At 32.6% G+C, this 25,194-nt stretch overlaps 1 protein-coding gene across 3 annotated transcripts; it reads right to left on the bottom strand.

Annotated features, from left to right (window-relative positions):
• Nucleotides 1-2,821: 2,821 nt before the first annotated feature.
• Nucleotides 2,822-25,023, bottom strand: Chsy (Chondroitin sulfate synthase). 3 transcript variants are annotated; one of them, XM_018513144.1, is made up of 7 exons: nt 24,840-25,023; nt 15,187-15,283; nt 13,506-14,457; nt 9,020-9,160; nt 8,578-8,758; nt 4,717-5,073; nt 2,822-4,201 (listed from the first exon to the last, which is right to left on the bottom strand). In XM_018513144.1, exons 3-7 carry the CDS (start codon nt 14,319-14,321, stop codon nt 3,246-3,248), a joined length of 2,451 nt encoding a protein of 816 aa, XP_018368646.1. In that variant the 5' UTR covers nt 14,322-14,457; nt 15,187-15,283; nt 24,840-25,023; the 3' UTR covers nt 2,822-3,245. The 3 variants fall into 3 exon arrangements, with proteins under 3 accessions (XP_018368646.1, XP_018368645.1, XP_018368644.1); XM_018513143.1 differs by lacking the exon at nt 24,840-25,023 and adding an exon at nt 24,055-24,351 and having other exon boundaries at nt 13,506-14,499; XM_018513142.1 differs by lacking the exon at nt 24,840-25,023 and adding an exon at nt 24,055-24,351.
• Between the last annotated feature and the right edge of the window lie 171 nt (nt 25,024-25,194).

Raw genomic sequence — 25,194 nt, 5'->3', positions numbered from 1 at the left:
ATGCGTCGTCTGTTACTAATGCCGCGGACGATTAAAATGACCTTGAGCTTGAGCGATATACGCTATTATCTACCCACGCCGTAATGAGATTCAAGCCGATAAGACCATCTCTTCGCTTTTACGCGTCATCACGATCTCGTTTCGTTTTGCCTTATTACTGCAGATGGCTTCCACAAGTAGAGAATTTCATATCCAATAAGAATGATGTTCTCGAAGAGATCATTAATGCTCTCTAAGACAAACATAAGATAATAGAATCGAAGATTTTCTGAGCTATTGATCTCTTTGATAAAAACAACGCAGTCCCTTTTCAGTGAAATTTGCCATATACGTGAAAGTCTTGAGATTCTTAAATCACGAAGACAAATCACTAGTAAAGATACAGCTTACAGAGAGACCTATTTTACAACCCATAAAAATTAAAGGTACAAAAATCAGAATATGAAATCAGATATTTCATATTTTATTTTTTTATATCAATTAAATCAAAGAAAGAAGAGAAATATTTTCTAATTTTATATTACAATTATTAATCAATGCGATATATTATGTTTTATAAACTTGGAAAAAAACCATGCTGCATACATAATTTATTTACCGCGAAACGATCAGATATGTCATTCTAATATAATTAACACTTAGCAGAACATTTTATTTCGCGCAGTGATGTAATAAGTACTATTATATAATATTTGTTGCCTATAGTTCAATAACAATGTCAGTTCTGAAGACTCGTGGTGCAATATAAGGAAACATCGCGTTATTCTTCCACGAAGTAATATTTTAAGTTATTATCTATCATCAAACAAAATGTATATTACAAATTATTGCTGCTACATTTCTAATTATATTTGTCTTCCTTTCGTTGCGTCAAACGTCAAACGAAAGTTCGATAAGTTATCACATCTAGTACGAGTTATTAAATCGATTTATTTCTTGGTTCTCATAAGCAGTTATTTTTAATTGAAGTTTGACCTGCTTTGCGCTTCAGATTACAGAGAGTTTCCCAGAAACTCCAATCTTCTCAAATCGAATTCGATAAATGATCGATTTTTTAATACCACTTACGGCACTTACTTTAAATATTGATAAGAAAGTTATAATAATATATTGAGGCCAAACAGAGAGAGAGAGAGAGAGAGAGAGAGAGAGAGAGAGAGAATTAATTAATTCCACGATTTCATACATATCCAGAAAGATTTGTTTAGAATACACAAGTAAAAATATTAAAATCTATAACGGTCGAAACTAGATCTTTAATACTTAAATAATTCAATGTGAATTATATATATACTATATATACACATGCATATATACCATATTTAGTCATTCCAACTGCGCGCCGAATTGATTTTCCGGACTTATAAATGCAATTAAACTACTGTAATAATATCACAAATTAAATTAAATTGACGAGCAAATTTTAATGACTACAAATATGGTATATATGCACATATATAGTATATATATAAAATTTATAAAGATCTAGCTTCGACCGTTATATTTTTACTTTAATATTCTTACTTGTTGTGTATTCACACGTTACGGGTGGTCTTAATAAAATCATTTTTTATTTATCTAGATTCTACTTATAATAATATTTTTAAATAACAATGAAGGCTGCAGTATTGCGTCAATTAGAAAAATTACAATCGTATTAAAATAAACAGTTATATTGAAATTTGAAGAATATTTATTATGTATATTTTTTTTAATTTGCAAAGATAAAAGTATATCTAAATAAAACTGAAAAATGCTCAAAATATATTTAAAATATTAAGATACCAATTAAATGCTTTTATGATATTGTAATAAATAAATTGATTATGTGATGTGTAAATTAATAAATAAGTATAAATATTGTTTTAATAACGTTTTATATAGATATTATGTATCAAATAATTAAATACTTCGTTTAAAATAATGACATCCAAGAAAGATTTTCCGAGGTGTGTTTTTTTATATATGTAAGTTTAAAGAACGACAAATATTAAAAATGATATTATTATTTAACATAAGAATTTTATTCAGTAAAGCGTGAGTATTACTCCAATTATTGCAGACAGGATTTTTTATGTGTAAGTGTATGACATAAAATGCAAAGCGCGTAATGCGACAATTTAGGAGTATCTACATCTATATCGAAATATTTGTAACGGTGTGTTTACATTTGGCAGTACACATAAAATTATGAAGAAATATTTTAAAGGCACGATAATATCACATTTACTTATAAGACTTAAATTTACTATCTAGGCTGACGATTTTATAAATGCTTGTCATTACGCGTGATTTCTGTAGACTGTTGGCAATTGCATTTGCAAAAGAGAACGACATTTGTTTGTTTTTAGCCTCAAGAAAGCTAAAAGAAAAGATCAGGCATAGAAGATAATATCATCACATAAACTAACGACGAAAACTGTATCATTATACATATTTTTTTAACCTAATAATTTTGTTAGCATCCTCGGTGAAAATTTTTCTTAGAATTCTTTATATGACTCTTCAAAATTTTTATATAAATTTTATAATTTTTCATAATTTTTATGTAATATTTAATTTTTTAACAAATTTTTCAGATTATTTGATCTGAAATACTTTTAAGAATATTGAAGAAGTTTACATCTTTTTTAAAAATTCTTTATATACGTGAATTATGAACACATTAAAATATTTTTTATTTTACAATTTTTGAAGAAAACTTACAAAATTTAAAGAATTTTGAGATTTTTTTAGAAAGCTTTATGAATTTAAAATATAAAAAAATTGTAAAAAAATATATGAGATATTATCAATATTTTCAATATTTTTTCACCGCGGATGCCTGCAATGACTTTGATAATCTTTATCGATCACCAGATCTATCTGTTTTCTATCTATTTTCTTCGATTAGCTGCCTTCGAAAATCGTGACACCATATTTCTTGATCAAACTTAGAAAATTGTTTTCTCGATTAAAGCTTCGATATACATTTCGTCATACAATAAAATATCAGTATTGATTTTTTTATTTGCTTGCGTGACTCAGACAAACGTACTCCATATTTACACAAACAGTTATGACTAACGATACTCTGGCACCCGAAAAGTTCATGATTCAGTTCCCTTCGATGTTACAGTCGCGTAACTGAAGTCACTATCGAGGCGAGTGCGTAATGAAAAAAAATATTTTTACAATTTCACCTACGATTTCTAATAAAATAATTATATTCAACAGCCGATAATTCCAATTTAGCAGATCCATTATTAACCAGCAGGGTTCGTCCTCTTCTGTCTCCTCTCTTTGGCGAAGCGTAGCATGTTTGAGTTACTGTAAATCATGTTGGCCAAAGTTTCAACTCCGGCATACGTATCAGCCTTGGATCCCATGCACATGGAGAATTGGAGACTAGAGAGCTCTCTGCTGCACTCTATCTCGTGATATACGTGCACCAGATGCCTGTCCGCTGCCCTGAAGACATCGAGGCTTGACTTAACTGCCTTCTCGAAGAATTCCACGTCCTCCTTGCCCCAGCCCTGAATCGAGAGATCCAAACCGCCCACAGTACGGTAATCACTCTTGTACAGTGAAACTATTCCGAAACCGTACTGCCTCCAGTGTCCGGAGATCTCGTTTATGATAAACTTGTCTTGCTTCTTGGCGTCGCCGTAAACGACTTTGGGATCATATTGACTAAAGACTATCGGAAAATATATTCTTCGGCCTGATAGCGTGTTCAGGCGTATCCTGTTCAGCGCTGAGCCCGTGAATACGACGTCCACGTCGATGAACAGCATTAGATCATCGGTCTGCAACTTCGATGCGCCCAAGTCCAGAGCTCGCGCTCTTGAAAAGTCCCCGGAGACCGGTAGAACTTCCATGCTGGCACTGCGATATTTGTACTTGAGCTGCTCAATCAGATCTATTGTTTTGTTGAAGGTGTTCTCACTTTTGTGCTGGTAGAGTACGACGAGCAATGACGTCTTCTCGCCGCTAGCCAAGCAGATATCCTCATAATTCTGGAGAAACCTTTGGAAGATCTCGTAGCGGCCTGACAGAGGTAGAATAAAATTGATGGTCTTGCTTTGCACCGGATCTTCCTCTTGAGAGTTGAAATTGAAATTCAGAAAGCCACCGTGGAGTAAACTATGAATAGATTTGTCGTCTGATTTCTGTCGAGGTTGAACTTCAACGCCATTTACTGTTTCGCGCATCTCCAATCCTGCGAGAACATTTAATGTCTGTTAAATTTAAGCTAGTACTTAATAGCGGCTTTACTTCAATAATATTTCTTCATATATTATCATAAATTTTCTCAATTATGTTAGAACCTAACGAAATCTTTTATTTTAATTAAAATGGCTGTATATGTATAAAATCATAACTCAATAAATTACAGTTTATGTTACTTCTTCGGTAGAGCAATTACAATTTTATATTTCAAACAAATGTACTCTGATTTAATTACTTAAACATTAGAGGATGTCTATATTTTGGTTAACGCTTACGAATATCTGTAACATTATTATTTAACTCAGGACAGAAAAATATGTCTTGTGGATATTAAAAGATTAATTAATTTTTAATATAATAATTTCTCTGTATATACGTCACAGTTAAAGTGTTAACTTTAGTAAATGTATACACTTAAAAAAATGTGTATATATTGACTACAGCATACATTTACTGAGTTAACACTGTGACATGTATAAATGTAAAAAACATGAGTAATCGTACCGGTAAAATGTTGATGGAGGTAAACGTGTCTTCGAACGGGAAGGGTAACCTTCCTGCCCCGATACTTTCGATAAACCAACAGAAGATCTAATATTGTATCAGCTCCGTAAGAATTTACCCTCCTGTATCCGTAAAGAGCAGACCGTTCTTCGACAATGCGGCCCCGTTGCCTTGAATAAGAATTAATAGAAGCCATGACCTCCCTGGTAATATCTTCCAGGCCTTCTTTGATGTCGCTATGAATACGTCGCCTGGGATTAGAATCGGTTAAACTGTATTCCAATTTCAAGAGAAAGTCCCACGGGATCACTTCGTCACTCGTAGCCGGTTTGAACGAGCGAAGACTCGCCGGCACACCTGCACAAACAAGATTTTTTTAGCGAATCAATGAATCCAGCCGGTTTCTCTATAATTAACACCGAATGTCAAAACTTCTTAAAAATATTTTTTAAATTCGATATTAAAAACAGCTCAAAAATTAAAAAGTTTGAAAATTAAAATATGCTGAAGTACATTATTTTTGCAATATTCAACACAAAATTATATAATTCATTATACTGTGATTTATTATAATAAATAAGAAAGATTTTTTTCTTTTAATTGTATATAAAGAATACGAAAAACAATATTAATACGAAGATTAAAAATTCAATATTAGAGTAGATCTAAATTATTGTTAATTTTAGTGAGTCGATTTTTAAGCCAGTAAATTATATTTACGACTTGGAATTGTAAAAACGTAATAATTTCATTCGTAGCTTAGAAATAAAAAAAAAATGCATAAATGTCAAACTTTATACGTATAATTTTTATTAATTACACTGTTGCTAATCTGTGACTATGTTGCGTGTTCGAAAAATCGCATTTCTTTGTACCAAGCGTTACGAAAATGACAGAAAATTAATTGAAGGAAGCAAATAAATGTGGTAATTTTCTCTAGAATCTCAATGTTCCGTGACCCGTGATCTCGATTGCAGTTTTTTATTGGTAAACTATGCTCAACTTAGTTTTCAGTCGGTTAATTCTAATTTATTGCGACATATTCGTGTATATAAGTTATATATATGAGTCAACGCGATAATATGGAAATCGTCAAATCTGGGAAAAGTGTGAAAAATATAAGAAATGGTTAGAATAAAAGTAGCGAGACTTTCTCAATTATTTAAATTTAATAAATATATCGTAACGTATGGTTAGTTCCAATCCTGTTAAATCAATTTATATAGAATAATTAAACTGAACGATACTAATTTTTAAAACCGTATAATTAAGATAGCGTATTTTAGTGGTTGAAATATTATTACAAGAAAACATTAAATTACAAGAGATTTAAAGAGATCTAATTTTTTTTACAAATTTTGAGTAGATCAGGGATTTATTTGTAAATCTTTCCTTTGTTATTTTTTAATTTCAATATACTCTCATCATTTTACGAGTAAATATCAAGCGTGACAAAAAATTATTTTAGTATTTCTTTTCTGTAGAAATTATTTATTTATTTATTTATTTTTGTTTTCTTGAAAGTTTTAAAAATAATAGATTAATAATTACAAAATTAATTTTTTGAAGATCAAGAATTGATGAGATCATGGAATAAATTTTGCCAATATTAAACTATTCACAGTTTCCTTTAATTTATTTTTCATGAAATTTAGATCTGCAAGCGAAACGTCAATGAAATGTAACACGAGAAGCTATGCGACGATACAAAGTCACGCGTTATGATTCTTGCGTCTCTGAGATTGCGTATTCAATTTCAAATAGAGTTACAATCCCTTTGGGATATAATTTGAAGTGTTGTCCCGTCGGTGCAAGCCATGCATTAACGTGACAGATAACCGTAGTTGTTTGTGTAAGTACGCAATAAACACGGAAGCGTTAATTTAACAGTAAAAGTTATATACAGTAAAAGTTTTACGATCGAAAAATGTGGTTATTAACGTTCTAAAGATATTTTATGGTTTGAAAAATTGTAGGAATTTAAATAGAGGAAGCGATGTTAATAATGTATGAACATATATAAAGGAGTGCGGAATAACAATGTGGAATATTCATTAGATAAACAGTTATGCATGTATTTACAAGCCTGAGAAGGGATCGGCGAAATACTTATTAAAAAGATACGCGAGTGTTAGTATAAACACAATCGTAGTTGCAAATTAGAGTAAACGCATAATTATAAATTTTATAAAAAATATATAAATAAATCTAAAGAGTAATCATTTAAATGATTTTCACGAATTACTCCCCATACAGCACAGAAGATTGAATCGCTGCAATGTTGCAATGTTGCAATATTGCAAATTGCAATGTAACATTGCAGAGATATTACAGAAATATAAATTAACAATATGCTTGAAAAATGTCAGTAATATGCTTGTAATATTTCAGAAACATTGCAAATCTGCAATAATTCTATAATTGTTATAATAATAATAATATAAAAATATAATTTTTTACAATATTTATGTAGTACAGTCTTTTAATTTAACAGCCGTTTTATGATATAATAATTAATATAATCCTTTTTTATATTTAAATAAAAAATTTATTAATCTATTATTTGACGGCCATTTCATTAGCTAAGTTTTATATTTATTTTAAAAGTGAAATCAAAAGATTGTATAATATCGAGTTTGGATACAATCAACGCATCATTATCGGATAAGACGATAAGTAATCATACGGTGCTGAAAATGATTTATCGAAATATTAATTATGTGATCGATGATGTGAACGCAGGAATAAACCAGCGCCCGAATTTTATTGATTCATACTGTCATTTTTTAATCGCGATTTCAATTGACTCGGAGTGGCTTCGAATTAAAAAGAATCACTGCGATTAACTTAATCCATGATTAATTTACCAAGTAACTGTATTATTATGTTAATATGGATAATATTTGTAGTATGTTCGGGGTACACAGATACATACTTTAATTATCCTTACGAATAAGTATATCCTTCAGAATTAATACTGCATTTATTGGAATATTTTTAAAAAATATTTAAGTTTTATTATAAAAAATTGCTTTTGGAAAGCACATATTACTAAATGCGATTTGTAGAAAAATTAATGTTAGTGAGATAAATGTACAGAAAATAGTTTTCATTTTAGAGTCTTCGTAAAAAATTTATCCAAATAAATTACATTACAATATTGCTGGAACGTTTCGTTGCAAAAAGCGGACATCTTAACATTGTTGGAATCTTGCAGCAATGATTCAGCAACGTTTCGAAACCACCATACAATATTGCAATGTTTCAGTGAAATCATTCTGCAATGTTTCTGCAATCTTTCTGTGCTGTATGGGTTTTATCAACAGAAGATAAAAATAAGAAAAATGCAAAATTATATACATATATAGGCCAGTATTCATAGTCTGTTCTTATTTCAAACCCGTTTTAAGTAACATCTTAAGATGCTAATACGGCTTTCTAATCGGTTCATAACATTTTAAGATTGTACTTGAGATAGTCTTAAATATAAGAATCAACTATAAGTAATATAAAATACTGCCTATACAAAAAGAGAAGAAGTAGAGATCCTAAAAGTAGAGATCTACCAAAGCCCGGCATGATGCTGTGAAACCGGAAATCACGTGATCTTGGAAATGCGCGCCAATATATCAATTACGCGAATTACGATGAAAATCTTGACAGCAAGCTGGTGTCGCTTCTCTTACTGTCATATTCACTTTTTCCACTCTCAAATCCGGTTTCACAACAACATGGCAGAGCCAATCATGAATCGAGTCGGCATTGGCCGATCTCTACTTTTAGGATCTTTAAGAGAAAGAAAGAGGCACGCAAGTTCGGCTCTTACCAGTGATTTGTAATGACGGAAGTAAGATATCATACCCAGTGTGTCCGTGTCGCCGGGATAATCCTCGGAATTAAGGTCGACCGGAAAGAGCGGTACGCCTTCCGCTATTTCGTAGTTCTTCAAGGCTTCTAGGCTTACTCCCAACACCTGGGCCATCGTGTAAATGTCCCTGTGCAAACGAATCCTCTCTTGCTGCAGGTCTTGTATTCGTAATCCCTGGTGGAATATATTGCACGTATAATTTTTGCAAAGATAACTTTTTAGTAATAAATGCATTTGCACTAAAGCGGCAATTATGATACAACAGAGATATGAACTAATTGTAAGAATCGCGAGGCGATTTATTTCTTGCATCGCTTACGTTACTTCGTTCGCTAACGGTTATTAAATTACTTAACAGTTCACAGATAGGTAATGCAATTTTTTTCATGTAACCGTAGTGTTTACCGTAATTATGATACGTGATGCAATACAAACCCTCATGTAATTATGCAGCCTGTACATGTGAGGCGGACTTTTCACAGGATGCAAAGTAATGGCACGATGAACCTCCTTTTTCTTGAGATTTCCGGTGAACGCCTGGGCCCCGCTGCTATTGTGATAAAGAATCGACTGCATCTGTGAGGAATGAGTATATTATGAGTATCGACACTTTCAAGAGTTGAGCAATGATAAGTAATATGATAAAACTATATTTTATTTCTAATGATACATATATAATAGATACTAATTATTTTAAATAATTTTCTCTTCTTTCCATATCTTATTTTTCACTTTCCTTAAATTTAACAGATATAATAAGATTTTATTCAATAGTCGTAGTGAAATTATTAAAACATGGCAACTTTTCATTGTTAAAAAGAAATCAAAGAATTGTTCATAAATCTGTCATGTAATTTTGTCAACTTTGAGTTAAAAATAAATTAACTTTCGAACTATAAATACATAACTAAGAAGATCTCCATGAAGAATTAAATAACATAAATAATTTAAAAAATAATTAAAATCTTTTGTATTGAAATTTGGCAAATTCTTTTGTTTCTCTTAATCGATGGTTTTCACGCATTTTGCTTCTAGTCAAAATTAATTTAAGCATGAGGAATTATCCAATTAAGGATGGGCTTTTATGCTTGATCAATGCGGCAATCGCGTTTGCCGATATATATATTCTGCGGGAGCCCGATATATTAATTCCTCCCAAATGTCTGAACACGTGCGCAAGCGAAGCGTATCGTCAAACGTGCAATTAGCACGCGGCCAGAGAAACGGAGTTGAAGTACAAACTTCCTGCCTGTGCGCGCACTACGACCGCGACCTATAATGATTACTATTAAGAACGTCCTATTCGAAACGCCTGGATCGAAACGCTAAACCCGCGATACGGGTGTTAATCATAACACTGGGTGTGGTGGTTTCTTATTTCGTAGAATTACGTCGGTGTCTCTTGACGAATATCTTAAAAAGTCGCTCGCGTGACTTTCTGTGGCAGTTACGTAAAGAAATCTATCACGCTTAGAATTTTATAGAATACATTGCGCTTTCTTGAAAAGCGCTTTCCGATTCGAAAGACTCGTTAAAAGAAAATGGAAGTAGTAATTTAAAAAATTCCAAGACCTTTTTTTAGAATATACTTTTTAGGGTATATTTTTATCTGTCTTTCTTCAAGAATTGTGGATTTTTTTTATATATTATATTATTTAACATGCATATGAATATTACGACAATTAAATCAATACTTTAATATATATTTACTGCAGATGTAATTAAAATCTGTTCAAGGTTCTGTGTCTCCCTATATTTTAAATTATAATTTTTTCCTTGTAATTTATTCCGACTTTTTATTTGTGGCCGCTGTTTACTTTGCTATCCTTCATTTTCTTTTTTTGCTTTATACATATGACTTACAGTTTTGACTTTATTTTCATATATTTTTTGTATTATTTTTGCTATTTGTATATTTTTATTCTTTTACTTTTCTCTTTACTTATTTTTATATTTTTTAGAGGGCTTGCTCTAGAATGGTAATAAACATTTTATTTATATTTATCTGTTTATCTCTCTCTCTCTCTCTCTCTCTCTCTCTCTCCTTTTTCTTTTATTAATCTATTCCATGGAATAACAGAACGATTTATCAACCCCATTTAGATCAAACAAACACCTTTTATTTCGCCAATATCTGAAGACCGCTAATCTCGCAAGATTAAAGCGCAATATATATATATATCACAACACCATTATTGGTTTCTTCACTGTAATAGACGCGGCGAAAGATGCTGTAACAAAGGCGACCTACTGCCGGGATCAGTAAACTCCTTATCGAGTTTTGTGTACGCCTTAATCAATCAATCGTGCGTATTGAAGACGCTCGCATTAAACGATTGCGACGAACGTTGCGCGGGCGTTACATCGGGCCGGGTATGTTAAGTGTTTTGACCTTACGTCGAGTTTCAAGATGGGAATAGATGGTCTAGCTCTGTGGGTCAGCAGGCTACGATTTGTTCGGACCTAACGAGTGACATCCTCATCCGTGCACTTTACCTTTCGTCGCGACAGCGATATAAACGTGCATCGGAAGCCATACCACCCACGCAAGTGCATTACGGTTGCATCGATACAATGTCTTTCGCCTTTTCGAATGAATAATGGATGATTGTATTAACGAATGAATTGTTAAACATGTTCACTTATGCATACGTCTTCGAATTCATCGTCGCCTTAATACTCGTCTCTGTTATTTCGAAGTTTAGATGTCTGTTTTAAAAAGGATTTTTATAGTATATTTTTCATATAAAGAGAAAAACCCGAGATTAAAATTTTGTTTTTCTTCTTTGAAACTTATTCTCGCGGAATTAAAATGGGTCAAATTATTTAATTTGCGTAATAAACTTCATTTTGCAAATTAAACATTAATACAGCTTCATTATATTATCAGTTATAAAATTGTTTAGACTTATTTTATATTTATATATATTTGCGATATCAGAATTTATGATTCTTCTTGAACAGATTTTTTGTTTCATTACAAAATTTATCCTTTTATTTAGATCCTCTTTGGAGTTCGCGCATCAATTCTACTTGATTATCGCGACATGCGCTTTAAAGCACTTCGTGTAGACAAATCGTTACTTAAGCGGTACAGTCTAATATGACCGCGAGTACCAAGGCGAAGAAGAATAGCTTGATCTGGCCACTGGGTTAGCAGGGTACAATTCACTTTTACTCAACGACTAACATCCTCATTTGTACCTTCCAACTTAATCCGCTACGGACGTGCCCGGTACATGATGCAGATGCGCGCGGTACATGTATTTAAATCGACGATGACGTGTCGGATGTACGCCCATTATGTGAGCATCGCGTCCTGATTCCTGATCAAGTTACGCATAATTTAATTTGGGATTTAACCGGTTTAAAGAAAATTATCCCTTTAACAATTTGAAATGACGAATTTTTCGATGAGGAAATAATTGAACTATCAATGAACGATTGCGAGAGAAATGCATCGGAATGTTTTTAAGTAGTAAGGTTTCTAACTCAAGGGTATTTTTTTTAACATATATAAAAATTAATTTATTATTTTGAAAAATGTATTGAAATAAAAGGTAATTATATTAAAAAATGAAAGTGATTGTTTTATTTTATTATCTCTTTTACATATTTGAGCAAGAAAGTTTTGGACTTTACTGCGTAATTCAATCACGGATGATTGTTGATGTCTAAAAAAACAAGACTATTACCGAGACATTCTTGTGCGAAAATTCAGTTCCCCAAAATTTTTGGAGAAAGGGTGGTATATATATATATATATTTTGATATACCATTTATTTATATATTAATATTTATATATTAATGCCAAACACTACTTCAGTGCGATACACAATTTGCGCGTTGATTTGCAGCACTCTAGTCTGATCATTGTAAGTTGAGATGAGAAACGCAGAAGAAGTGTGTACAACGTCGGATAAACTAGCGGCGTCTAATCTCCCTTACGTATGTGTTAATCAACAAATCGTTTCGTGTCACGTACATGCGTTTCTGCGAGTGCTCGCGATGGAGCCTCAGAAGAAGAAATTGGATGACCAGAATAGCTCTATTACGTGAGTGACAATGAAACCGATAAAATGGTTTTACGGTTCGCAGAAAAAATACAAAAGAAAATCTTTTGTGACTATCGATACAAAATGGCCGTGTTCCAATATACATTACCAGTACTGAAAATCTATAGTATATGTTATGTACACTATAGATTTTCAGTACTGACAATGCATATCGAAATATGAACAACAGCGGAATTACTATGGATCGAATTGCGGTTGAAAATGAAAAAAGTTAAAGCCTAACATCACAGGATGTTTTAGATCGAATGTCGCAGTTAGAAAGTTCTGTTAAAGATAAGCCATCGTTTCAAAACTGAGGAAAACAATGATTTCGATAAATATGCATGAGATCAGGGTACAATAATGTTTTGGTAATCAGTGAGATATCTACTAAACTCATATACATATACTTGTATCAACTCATGATAAGATAAAACGTTGCCTATCTATTACACGACATATACTTGCTCTCGGTGATAAAACAAACAAATCGATAGGAAAGTGTAAGCATTCTTCAAAGAGAAAAGAAATAAAAATAAGCTTTACAAATAAATCTTTCGAACATTTCTCTTTTTTTTGTTTCTATTTTATTATTGTCATTTATTAACAAGTAAAAAAAATCATTTCTTGATGTGAAAAGAATTATTTCCAAGCTATTATAAATTTTTAGAAAAAATATAGGATATATCGAAGAAAAAAAGGAGACTTTTGTAAACTTTAAAAATATTTCCTAAGAATATTTTTTAACTATTTAGAAACTAAATTTTTCTCCTTAATCTTCTTAATTTTATTTGTTTGCAGATCCCTCGTAATATGATCACACTAATGTCGTTCTTCTGTAAACATCACGATCAAAAAGGAATTACCTCGTAGCTCCAAGTGCAGGGGATCCCAGCGTACTTTTTTACGCATCTTCCCAGCTCGACGTCTTCGTGCGTGGTGTACAAATGACGCAGGCAGTACTTAATGTGTGGCACGATCCTCCTTAGCGTCTCCCTGGATAGTACTACTCCCGGGCCACCCATGCAGAAGTTCTCATCATACTCTAGCGACAGCAATCCGAACTCCTCTGAGTTCCCTCTGCCAGCCTGTCCGATGTACATCGCCCTTCGAGAATCGATAGACCTCAGCAGCGTTTCCAATCGATCTGGCCTTACATATACGTCATCGTCTGCCCTCAAAAACCACTCGAAGCGATCGCCAAAATTGTTCCACATGTATTGTAACATCATAAAGGACTTCTTTTGCGGTGGATAGGTATCATCCACTCGTGGAAGTGGCACTAGAGGCAAATCTGGGCAATTTTCAGGAACCGTCGAAGACTCCGACGAGAAGAAGGCTATTTTGCCGGGCAATTCCTTGCCCCACGTCTCATAGACGGCTTTGGCTCGCGTGTCCAGATACTTTTGAGCTGTCATTACGCCCACAAACACTAGATTCGAAGTGGATTTGTCGATTCGCTCGTCGTCTCTCAGCCACGGCATGTTTTGCGCTGATATTTTTAACGATGACCGAAAAGCGGGCATGGAAGTCCAAATGGCGACCGATTGCTGCTGATTGAAGACGATCAGACGATAACTGAGGATCAGAAAACCCAGGATCAGGCCCACGAGGAGGCCCAAAAAGGCGCTGCCCACTCCACGCCGTTTACGCATCACTGGGTGATACGTCACCTCTCCCATTTGCACTCTTTAGGAGTCCCTGGGTCTTCGATCGGGTTCATCCTCGTCATGGTGCCCGTTATCGCCAACTCAGGTATAGTAATTAGGTTCAGTCTCGTCAGAGGATATCCTCCCAATCCCATCGTTGTATCCGTTACTAGAATGGAGAAACTTTCTTCATAATGTAAAAAATTTCGTCCTGTGGAAAATTATGTTATATTATTATTTTATATTATTTAGGATTTTTTAAATAAAAATTATTTATTTCTTAAAAATATTTTTCATATACTATACATATTATTATATTTCATCCAAATATTTTTTTAGAAGTAGAATTGCATTTTTTTTTTATTATATATTACAATTTTAGTTCTTTTTTACTTATATAGGTATATATATTTTAAATAAAAGTGTTACATTCTATTTATGGATACAATAATTTATTAAAACTTATCATGTGATATATTAGTTTGCTACTATTTACCGTCACCTTATATCGTAAATTAGGAAGTACTGTTACATATTACAGCTTTACATTAATAAACGCTGTAGACTTTGTATCTTAAATACTGCTTTCTAAGAAATCTTTAGTAGAAGGAAGACTTGTAGCAGGAATAAACGATATTCTGTCTGGACATATTTGAGATCTTAAACGAATTCTACGAGCGACGGACCTTGATTTATGTCCCCATGTTATTTGTAAAACAAACTTCATCTATGTTTAATCTTCGTTTCTTTTCGCAAAGCTGTCTTTTAACACTAATTAATTATTTCTCTTTTACATAAGATCTTTAAATCTTGATACGTTAATATTTACAAGTTATAAGTATTAACAATAATTTCAATTAACAGATAAATATAAAAATAGATTTATAACGAAACTCACGTCAAACTTTTCCTTCGAAATGTTGAAAATGGCCATCGCCTTGAAATACGACACCGACCGAAGAATATCTGGTGCGAATGCAAACGTGTTTGATAATCTGAAACCAAAGCAAATTATAAATAATAGAAATCGAATTAGAAATCACGAAGAAACTGAAACTAATATGTACAACTATGCGGTGGCTTTAAAGAATGAGGTCGCACACGTACTAAGCGTTACCAATTCAAATTAACGACGTCAATAATTAATACTCAAATGTTTCATTTTTCACAATAAAGCATTGTTGCGACGCAAACGCTTTATTATAATATTGAATGATGTTCAAGCGTATACGTCAATTTATATTCATCTAATCTTAATAAGTAGCACAGATCAATTATTATAGTATTTACGATTATATAGTATTTACGATCATATAGTATTTACGATACTTATAGTATTTACGATAAGATTCTATTTCTTTCCAATTATTTACAGCTTACTTTTATATATATATATGCACAGAGTATTCTATTTTAATTAATTCAGTCAATTTTTCGAAATTATTGATGGTACAAAAAAATGTTTCAGATGAAAAGGTTACGAAGGAGAGATGTATTTTGATCACGTTGTTTTTTTTAGATGTCACAAAAAGATATGAAGATCATCTTCACCTTTTTAAATGAAATATAACTTTTTCACATATATAACATGAGTTTTTTAATTTTATTCTTTATATAAAAGTACTAAAGTAGAGATATTGACAAATTAAAAGTTTACGAGATATGTTTTATTCTGGCAAATTTTGACATGAATTATGAAATATCTCGTAAACTATTAATTTTTGGTAGTTGTATTTTAATATGTTTATGCACAAAATAATGAGACGAATCAATTAGTATAAAGAGAACCCATTGTTGCTTTTCATTAAAAAATGTATAAATTGCAAATGTATAAAATGTATAAATTTTTTAAATTTTTCAATAATTTCGGAGAAAATTAACGTAATTGATAAAATAAACTACTCTGTATAAATAAAAGCGGATTATAAATATAATTGAGAAAAAATATAATTGAGAAAAAATCTTATCAAAATAGAATCTTAAATTTTACTGTATCTCACGGTTATGGTTAAGTATTACGTAATTTACGGTTATCTAGAAAGCAGCGTGTCTTTCCGGTTGGAAAGAGCCTCGGGTTTTAATAAGTTGTTGCAATTATTCACGGGTCGACGGACATTATGCCGATTCAAGAAAAATCTTTTTGCATGATTGGTATCTGTTTGGTCAGGCGACCTGCGATAATGGAAATGGGAACAAAGCAAGCTTTGTGCATAGAAAGTTGTGAAATGTATAGCGGACCTCCAGAAATGAGAACCTGACGCCGTTACAACTTCTATAACGAATCAACCGCATCAATCTGTTATTTTTACAATCGTGCCCAGAAATGCGACGTTTCGTTTGCGAATTCGCGTGCAATTATGTAATATATACGTAAGTATTTCGTATATTTATAATTAACAATTGGCAATAGCATTGCCTTCGAACGACGTTTTTTTCGATGTCATTCTATTTATATTAGTACAAATCGAATTTTCGCAGTCAAATGCTCGGTTAAATGTTTGCTGGGAAAAGATGTAAAAATATTTTTTCAGCAAACAACTGCGAAGTTCTTCTGAACGTTTTAGTTAAGTAATATTATATAATTATGAATAGTTAAGAAATGGAATTCTAAACTGTTTTTGTAGACAGAACAAAATTCTAACCCTTTCGCTATAATGAAAGGGTCGATAGTTTCTATCGTTTTTTGCTTTGAGAGCCCTTTCTAAATAGCATCCACATCATTATCTCTAATTTATATCCATCCAAATCGGTGTAGACAAAGAGTCGATCCTTGGCAAAACCGGTTTCTGGCCGACCATTATATGTGCATATCGACAAAATAGTTTTGAATAATGAAGCCTTTTTGCGATGAATTTTTGCAACTGCGTTGAGTTATAAAAATCGCATGCGAATTTATAATTTATAATTTTTGTTGTGGCATATGTATGTGGAAGAATAACTTTAAAGATTTTTTCTTTTTAAAAAACGATTGCTAACGAGGATTAACATAATTTTGCAATTCCGCGAAATATTTATATATTAATAATAGCAATTTTTCCGCTGGCGCGACTAAGTTCTCTGATAGTATCTCGAAAATTTAGGGATCGATTTTTAAAAATCAAGATAACGGATAATCGGAATGGATAATTAAATTATTATTTGTAGAGGAAAGTCGCCGATACCGACATACCACTTTGTTTTTAGACAATATTTCTTAAACAAAAGGTAAAAATAAAACTTTAAAAACGTAATTATAAACTGAAAACTGTCTTCTATCGGATAGTAGAAGCAGTTTTTATAATACTATTAGTAATTTTTCAATAATTAATTTTTTCGTAAGGTAAGCAAAAATGAGCGTCTGACAAAATGGGCTCCAAAACTGACACAGTAGGCAGTAATGCTACGTATTCCTATTCTTTTTCTTTTATAGGAATTATCTGTATAAAGTATCTATAAGTGAATGTATATAAGATTTTTCAAAATCATTTTACTTCGTTATAAAACATTTTTATTGAATTATATGCATATTTATTTTGTAAAATGCTGTTCTGCAAGATGCAAATATGTTTGCATATATGTTGCAAATATGATGCGATAGTTGTTCTAGAGTTCCATATATGCACAATTGCCTTCAGCTCCAATAGACTTATTTGACACTATAAAGCAACATTATAAAGATTAAGTTAGCTCATGGTCTGTTTTACGGACAGGTGTGTCAGTTTACGCTGCACCCCAATTTTAAATTAAAAATCGTATTATGAAAAGACTAAAAGAAAAAATAATATAAATAAAACTTATTTCGGAAACTACAAGTATTTAAAATGTGACGTAATATTATCAATAATATAGTCACTATTATTTAAACCTCACAATTTGCAAAAGAAAATCATAAGAATTTTATTTTCGCATTTGTAGAATTCGTTTTTAGCTGATTTGATATAGAAACAAACCACAAACCTACGAATTATGAGTTTGTACATCTTCTTTAATTAGTTAAACAGATCATGATTTTATTAGCATTAATAAAGTGCAATAGTTAGTTTCCGAAAAATAAGGGGTTGCCACTTTAGGAGACCTATGTCAATATCGGCGATTTTCCTCTAATAATACGCACTAATTCATTATTTATAGGATCGCAGTCGATTGTTATCGTCGGTTATTTCTAGGCAAATTATCGTTACGCCTGCTTCCGTTCACACGTATCACATGGGATCATTAGAGGAAGAGGCGAACGTAACTCTTTCCTTAAAAATTCATTCAAAGGTCAATTACACATGCTCAACTTACGCAATGCTATAATATCACAATGTGGTTGGACGATGTAAACTCGTCTCAATTCAATGCTGTATCAGATCGCTTCTCGCATAATTATTAAATTATACATCCAAAGAATACTAATCACTCTTCCAATTACATCTCTTTTTAAAGCATATCGCACAAATGTCAACATATCTTAATTGCCTTATTAAACATGACGTATAGTTTAGTTAGTCTGCAATAAATCATACTGCATCTTCATGAATTTTCATCAATTGTTAAATCATAAAATACATTAACGAATTATAATATATTAACGAACTATAATCCGCGTACTTTCTGTGAAAAGACGAAAAAATTCTACACCGAAAAAAATGATGTTACATCAATAGCATTGTTTTAATTAAAAATAATTTTATTAATTCACAATAACATTATTAATGAAAATACATCGTGCTTTTGTTTTAATAAAATTGTATTTGTAAAACTGTACATGGAATCGCCAATTGATGACTTCAAAGATACGGAAATCTGTGAAACCGCTCAACAAACTTAAAAAGACAACGCAGATGCGCACCGAGTATCGATTACAGTTAACTCTTTCTAGCGGTTTTTCCGTTACCACGTGTAGAAAAAGAAAATGCGTCTCGCGTCAGATGTGAGAGCTGTTGAGGCCGAAACTCACGACTTCCGTCGACTAGTCGCGTCCACGAGATTAGAGTCCGTGAGAGTAGCCGGTACGGTGTAATCGCGATTACATGCACGACTCCTCGAATCCACGAAATCCCGGTGTTCGTCCCGTTAAAGGATACGCTCCGGAATGACGTGCACAAACGAGCGCGTAAGAGAGGCGGGAGAACCGGTTTAAGCCAAAAGTCGGCGTCGTGGTGGATGCCGCTAGATCGTATGTTCGAAGCGTTCGACTTGGTTTAGTCGATTAATACCGGGGGACGATGAAATACCGTGTGTTTTAAGTCAAGGCGAATCTTTAAAATGAAAAAATTACAGGTTTATGTAACGTCGCAAAAACAGAAGAAGAAAAGATGAACTAGCGATCATCGGGACTTTGATCGCGAATTTGTACGACGGTTGCTCCGAAATTTATTCATGGATTGAAGTGGGAAGCTTATTTATTAATTTGACATTTAATTTTTAGAATATATATTTAATCACGAAAAAATTAAGGTGTTTTCTATATAAATTATGTAATAAATTAAGATGAGAAATGTGGACCATGTGTTACTTAATGAGAATTCCGGTTGCTATGTGAATCTATGTTTATCCAGTTGGTTTTCAATTTCGATGAAATAGTGTTAAAATATATTATAGGGACAAGATCAGTTTTTTTTATAGCAAATTAGATTTTATTATTTGTATGTTTTAATCTATATACTTCTACGTAAAATTAGAAATTTGCGCTGTAATTTTGATAATTAATCTATTTTAGAAATTAAAAAAAATAGTGCAACGTTTATAAACTTAAAAGTAAAAAAAATTATCATTACACATAAATCTTAATAAATCATATTTAGAAAATACTCGGAAAATATTCAGAAAATAGAATTAGTTCATCAGTCGGACAATAATATTACATACATAGAAAGATAACTTTGCGCTAAAGTATTTAAAATTTTAGCTGTATAGATACAGATCTAAAACCAATTGTGTTGAACCATTAATATTATTATGTGAGACGCTTAAGCATAATAAGCAATGCTAGAGAATGTTCTGGTATTCTAGCAATCAGCTTGAGTGGCCTACATAATTATTTCAACAAACATTTAAGAATTTTAAGCACGGCCATATGTGCGAATATATCAAATACGATAAAGAAAGCCATAATCGATCAAAGTTGGATGTTTCGAATAATACATTATATATATATTCTTATATTAAATTAATTTATTCCAGATATGATGTGATAACTTTCGGTTTCAACACAATTATTATATCTTAATATCTGGAATAAATTAATTTAATATAAGAATATATAATGTATATGTTATTTGAAACATGCAACTTTGACTTTATATATATATATATATATATGTATGTGAGAAGAACGGTGTTAAAGTATTTAAAAATTTAACAAAATACATAGATCTGAAAATAATAATTTTTAATAAAAACTTTAACACCCCGTTCTTCACACACACACACACACACGCGCGTGTGCGCGCACGCACGCGCACGCACACACACATATATATGAGAAGAACGATGTTAAAGTATTTAAATACTTAGCAAAATACATATATCCTGAAAGATTGTGTTTTATAGTCGCGTGAAGTTTCTAAAAATACTCGAAGGCGTCTTCTAATAAAGCGATCGTGTGTCATGGTGTTATGGTTAGTCGGTCGCGGAAATGTCGGTTTATATTAGCGACATGACGAGTGCATGTCGCCGAGTTGAAGCCGCAGCCATCGCCGCTACATGGTAGCTTTTAAGAGTAGAGAGGAAGCTTTCTCGATAAAGGGAATGCTGCTCTCTTTAATTGTTCCCATAGACGGCGAGACGCGCGGAATCGTTTGGTTGACCGCTAGCAACGACCACGACCAGATTGTTGCGGTCGTGACTCGAATCGAAAAGACGATCCGAGATACCGAGAAGGAGAAAGAGAAAGGGAGACAGAGCGAGAGAGAGAGAGAGAGAGAGAGAGAGAGAGAGAGAGAGAGAGAGAGAGAGAGAGAGAGACACCGTTCGATCGACCGGTAAACTGAGGACGACCGTAGTGGAGTCATCGACTCTCTCGCGACGCGGGACCACGGCGAATCGCCTCGCTGTTCGTCGGACGACCCTATTTCATGGTCTAGCAGAGTCTAGCTGGTCTAGCAGACTCCCATGAGAATCGAAGACTCTTACCAAATTTAATGTTATCATATGTGTGCCTGTAAGTCCGTATAAGTGAATTCCCTAGACGGTGAGTGTGCGTTTTAGACGTCATTAATCGGAATTTTATCATGGACATATTTTCCCGTGCCAGACTCAAAGTACTGATACGTGAGCTCCACTCCTCTCTAACTCGACTTTTAAGTGCCTAACGGTGATGAAGGATGATGATCCTTCACCTTTCCCGAAAACTTTTAATTTACAATTTAATCGAAAATATATTTCTACGTTTTTATCACTCGTCGTTATGATTGAGAGAATACATCGAAATTTTCCCGATGTTAGAGACTATATAGTAAAGTCTTACGAGCAATTTTGTCCAAATTCTATGGGAGAGAAAGATATATATAATTGCTCCCTGTATATATACTATTACTCTTACTTTAACTTATACTGTTTCACTCTATAACTTTAATTAAGATATAGAGTGTTATAGAGTGAGATACACACAGTATAAGTTAAAGTAAGATAGTATATATACAAGGAGAAATTATATATACCTTTTTCTCACATAAGATTTTGACAAAATCGTTCAGACTCTGATATACAATTTTTATTCGACGCTAGATGCATCAAGAACCATATCAGAGAAGGTGCACTAACCCTGCGGATTCATTGCGATCAACATGCCCACAATCGCCGGTTGAATGAGCCGCATCTAACAATTGGACAATACGCGCGGGGAGATGTGACTGTATCATCAAGAGCTCAATTATAAAAATTATTAAAAAAGAAGAGTACATTTTTTTAATGCTTTATATCATAAACGTGCAATTCTATTCTCTTAAAAAATACAATAAACTTTTCCACTTAATTCTTCTTATTACGAAGCAGAAATCTTAATTGCTCGTAGTATTATATTGGGTTGGAGGAAAAGTTCTGCGGTATTTTGTTAACTCCAAATTATATATACAATATGTTCATTAAAAATGATCAAAATTCAAATTTAAAAAAAGGATTTAAAAACTTGAAATCTCTACTTTTAAATAGTTACTATATTTTTTTAATTTATGTGAGGTTTGTAATTTTTATATATAGAAAACTACGAGTTAAAAAAAAGGGAAATTTTTCTTCTCACTTCGTGGGTCTGTCACGTGCCAAAAAAAATTACGAAAATTTTCAACTATCTATATCGTGAAAGTTTAGAGTTTTCCTTACAAAATCATTCTTTACAAATGTTTCTATGATTTTTTGTTCTTGAGTTATTCGCGAGTTAAGTAAAAAGGAGCATTCTGACGTTAATTACTCATAACTCCTTTAAAAAATCATCGTATTGCAATTAAAAAAACAGATTTTTAAAACTGAAACGTTGCTCTATCAAATAGTATCATGTTAATTTTTTAAATGTAAAATATATAGAAATTTGAATTAAAAATGTGATATTATTATCCTTATATAAGCATTGCGCAATGAAAAAAAAGACAATATCATATTTTTAGCTCGAATGTACATAATTCTATGTTTTTTTAATTGGAAATTACACCACTTGATAGAGCAACGTTTCAGCTTTAAGAATCTGTTGTATTAATTGCAGTGCGATGATTTTTAACGGAGTTATAAACAATCAAAATCAGAATGATCTTTTATTTAATCCGCATGTAACTTGGCAACAAAAAGTCGTAGGAACATTTTTTAAAAACGAACTTTTAGGAAAAACTTTAAATTTTCACGTCAGATAATCGAAAATTTTGCAACAATATATTCAGTATATAATTTTGAGCTAACAAAATTCCGCAGAACTTTTTTCCAACCCAATAAAAGGGAAAAAAGAATTTTTTTTTAATACGTGAAAGAAAAATATATTTACTTTTTCTTTTACAGAGTTTAATCACTTGATGTAATTGAATCTTTTTAGAATTTGTTGAGTGCAAATATTTGATATTCTACCAAGAAAAATTCATCTAGGGAAAAGGTTTCTTTGATTTAAAAAAATGTTTCTTTGCTATACGATTAAAGAAAACATTTCTTTGATTTGTGAACGTCATTTCTTGAATTTAAATATAATTTCTTTAAATCAAATAAATTTTATTTGATTTAAAAAAATAATGTTTAAATTCAAGAAATGACCTTTGTTAGCTCAAAATTATATATAGGATATATTTGTTGCAAAATTTTTGACTATCTGACGTGAAAATTTAAAGTTTTGCCTAAAAGTTCGTTTTTAAAAAGAAATTATGATTTGAACGTCATTTGTTGGATTTGAACATAATTTTTTTAAATTAAATAAATTTAATTTAAAAATTTATTTGATTTAAAAAAAATAATGTTTAAACCAAAGAAATGACGTTCACGAATCAAAGATTTTTTTTCTTTAATCGTATAGCAAAGAAATATTTCTTTAAATCGAAGAAACCTTTGTCTGAGTGTTGAAAGGATGATTGTTGATACTAGTAAGACAAATAAAATAATTTTATCGACAAGACCACAAATCTGCACGTGACTAGCGTTAATTGATTTAAAGCAACACGCAATGTTTCGCAGAAGAAACGATGATTTCTTCGGCAAATGGAAGAAAGAAGAAAGAGCTGATATATTTCATGTTATGCCGTTCAATCATTATCAATCGTCACCTCCACGTTTCCGCGAAATGTGCGTGTGATCAGAGACAAAAATAAACCTCCCTCTAGGAAGAGAAACTTACTTTCCAACACTCGACCAATCCGTTCTTTCGTCAATGCCACACACACTGTTTCCGTCCGCACATGGTGCACTTCTCCTCTTTCATGACGAAAAATGCCGCGTATTGTGCGCTCCACTCTTCGGGCGATCATAAACTTCCACAGACCACACAATTAAAGTCGCACAAAATCAAAGGCTACGAGCACGAGTTTCGAGAGTTTCTTTCGTTAAAAGGAATATAGGCAGCTTATTGCTGATCATTAATTCGATATTATCAATCGCGACTATTTTAAGCAAACTTGTTAAATGCCAAAACAGAGCCGCCTTTCCGAAAAAAATTTTTTAAATCATTGTCTTACAAAAAGTTAAAGCGTTATCTTTTTCGTAGAAGACTTGCTGCAGATGATTTTTAATTTTGATGCTTGATACAATAACGGCGTTTTTGTCACCGGTTTCCTCTCACTTTTTTTGCAAGGCAATCCACTCTTATATCGGACAACGCAACAGAAACCACCAATAATTTTGAAAAAGATAGAAACAAAGAGGCGTTCCTGTTCGTTGAAAGGAAAACCAATTGCCGATTTTTTTTTTTAATATCAGATTTTTATTGTCACTGTGGCTTGATAAACGCGATCAAGCAATCGTGAATTGCAGTGAGGCTTACTAAAATATATGCGACAATTTAACACCCCTCGTTCACACCGGAAATGCGATCCGATTATCAGCCACTTTTCGAATCCGGCCGTGGCGCGTGTTGCGAGCGGGATGCCACCGCCGCGACTGAGAGGGCTGAAGGACCGGACTCACCGGACTCTGGAATCGGCGGTCACCGCCAAGCAGTGATGCACATTTGTTCCCGTGCGCCACAGAAAATCATCCACACCACTTTTGCCCCACCAACTGACATTGCGCTCGGCTAACTTCGGCGTGGAGCAAGCAGAGCAGCGTACAGGCTATCTTTCCCGCCTTCGGCAGCCTTCGGAACACCAAGAGTGAATAGACAGCGAGAGAGCGCCCGTTCTTCTCTTTCTGGTAGCTTGTTTTCAAGCGACCAAAAACCGAAAATGCTTTCTCGGCAATCTTGGCCGAAAGAGACATTCTATATAACATATAAGTTTTAATAAATTTTTATAATATATATATCACATATCCCTTTCATTAA

Source organism: Trachymyrmex cornetzi, unplaced genomic scaffold, assembly GCF_001594075.2.
Source record: "Trachymyrmex cornetzi isolate Tcor2-1 unplaced genomic scaffold, Tcor1.1 scaffold45, whole genome shotgun sequence".
NCBI classification, from domain to species: domain Eukaryota; kingdom Metazoa; phylum Arthropoda; class Insecta; order Hymenoptera; family Formicidae; genus Trachymyrmex; species Trachymyrmex cornetzi.
This window is presented reverse-complemented; position numbering and strand designations above follow the sequence as displayed.

Bases quoted from the DNA above. Each gene is read 5' to 3' on its own strand.
- Chsy (XM_018513144.1), bottom strand. From the start codon at position 14,321: ATGGGAGAGGTGACGTATCACCCAGTGATGCGTAAACGGCGTGGAGTG. The intron at 8,759-9,019 runs GTTTGTATTGCA...ATATTCCACCAG, and splicing joins GGCTGCATAATTACATGAGG to GGATTACGAATACAAGACCT. The intron at 4,202-4,716 runs GTACGATTACTC...ATGTTCTCGCAG, and splicing joins CCTCCATCAACATTTTACCG to GATTGGAGATGCGCGAAACA.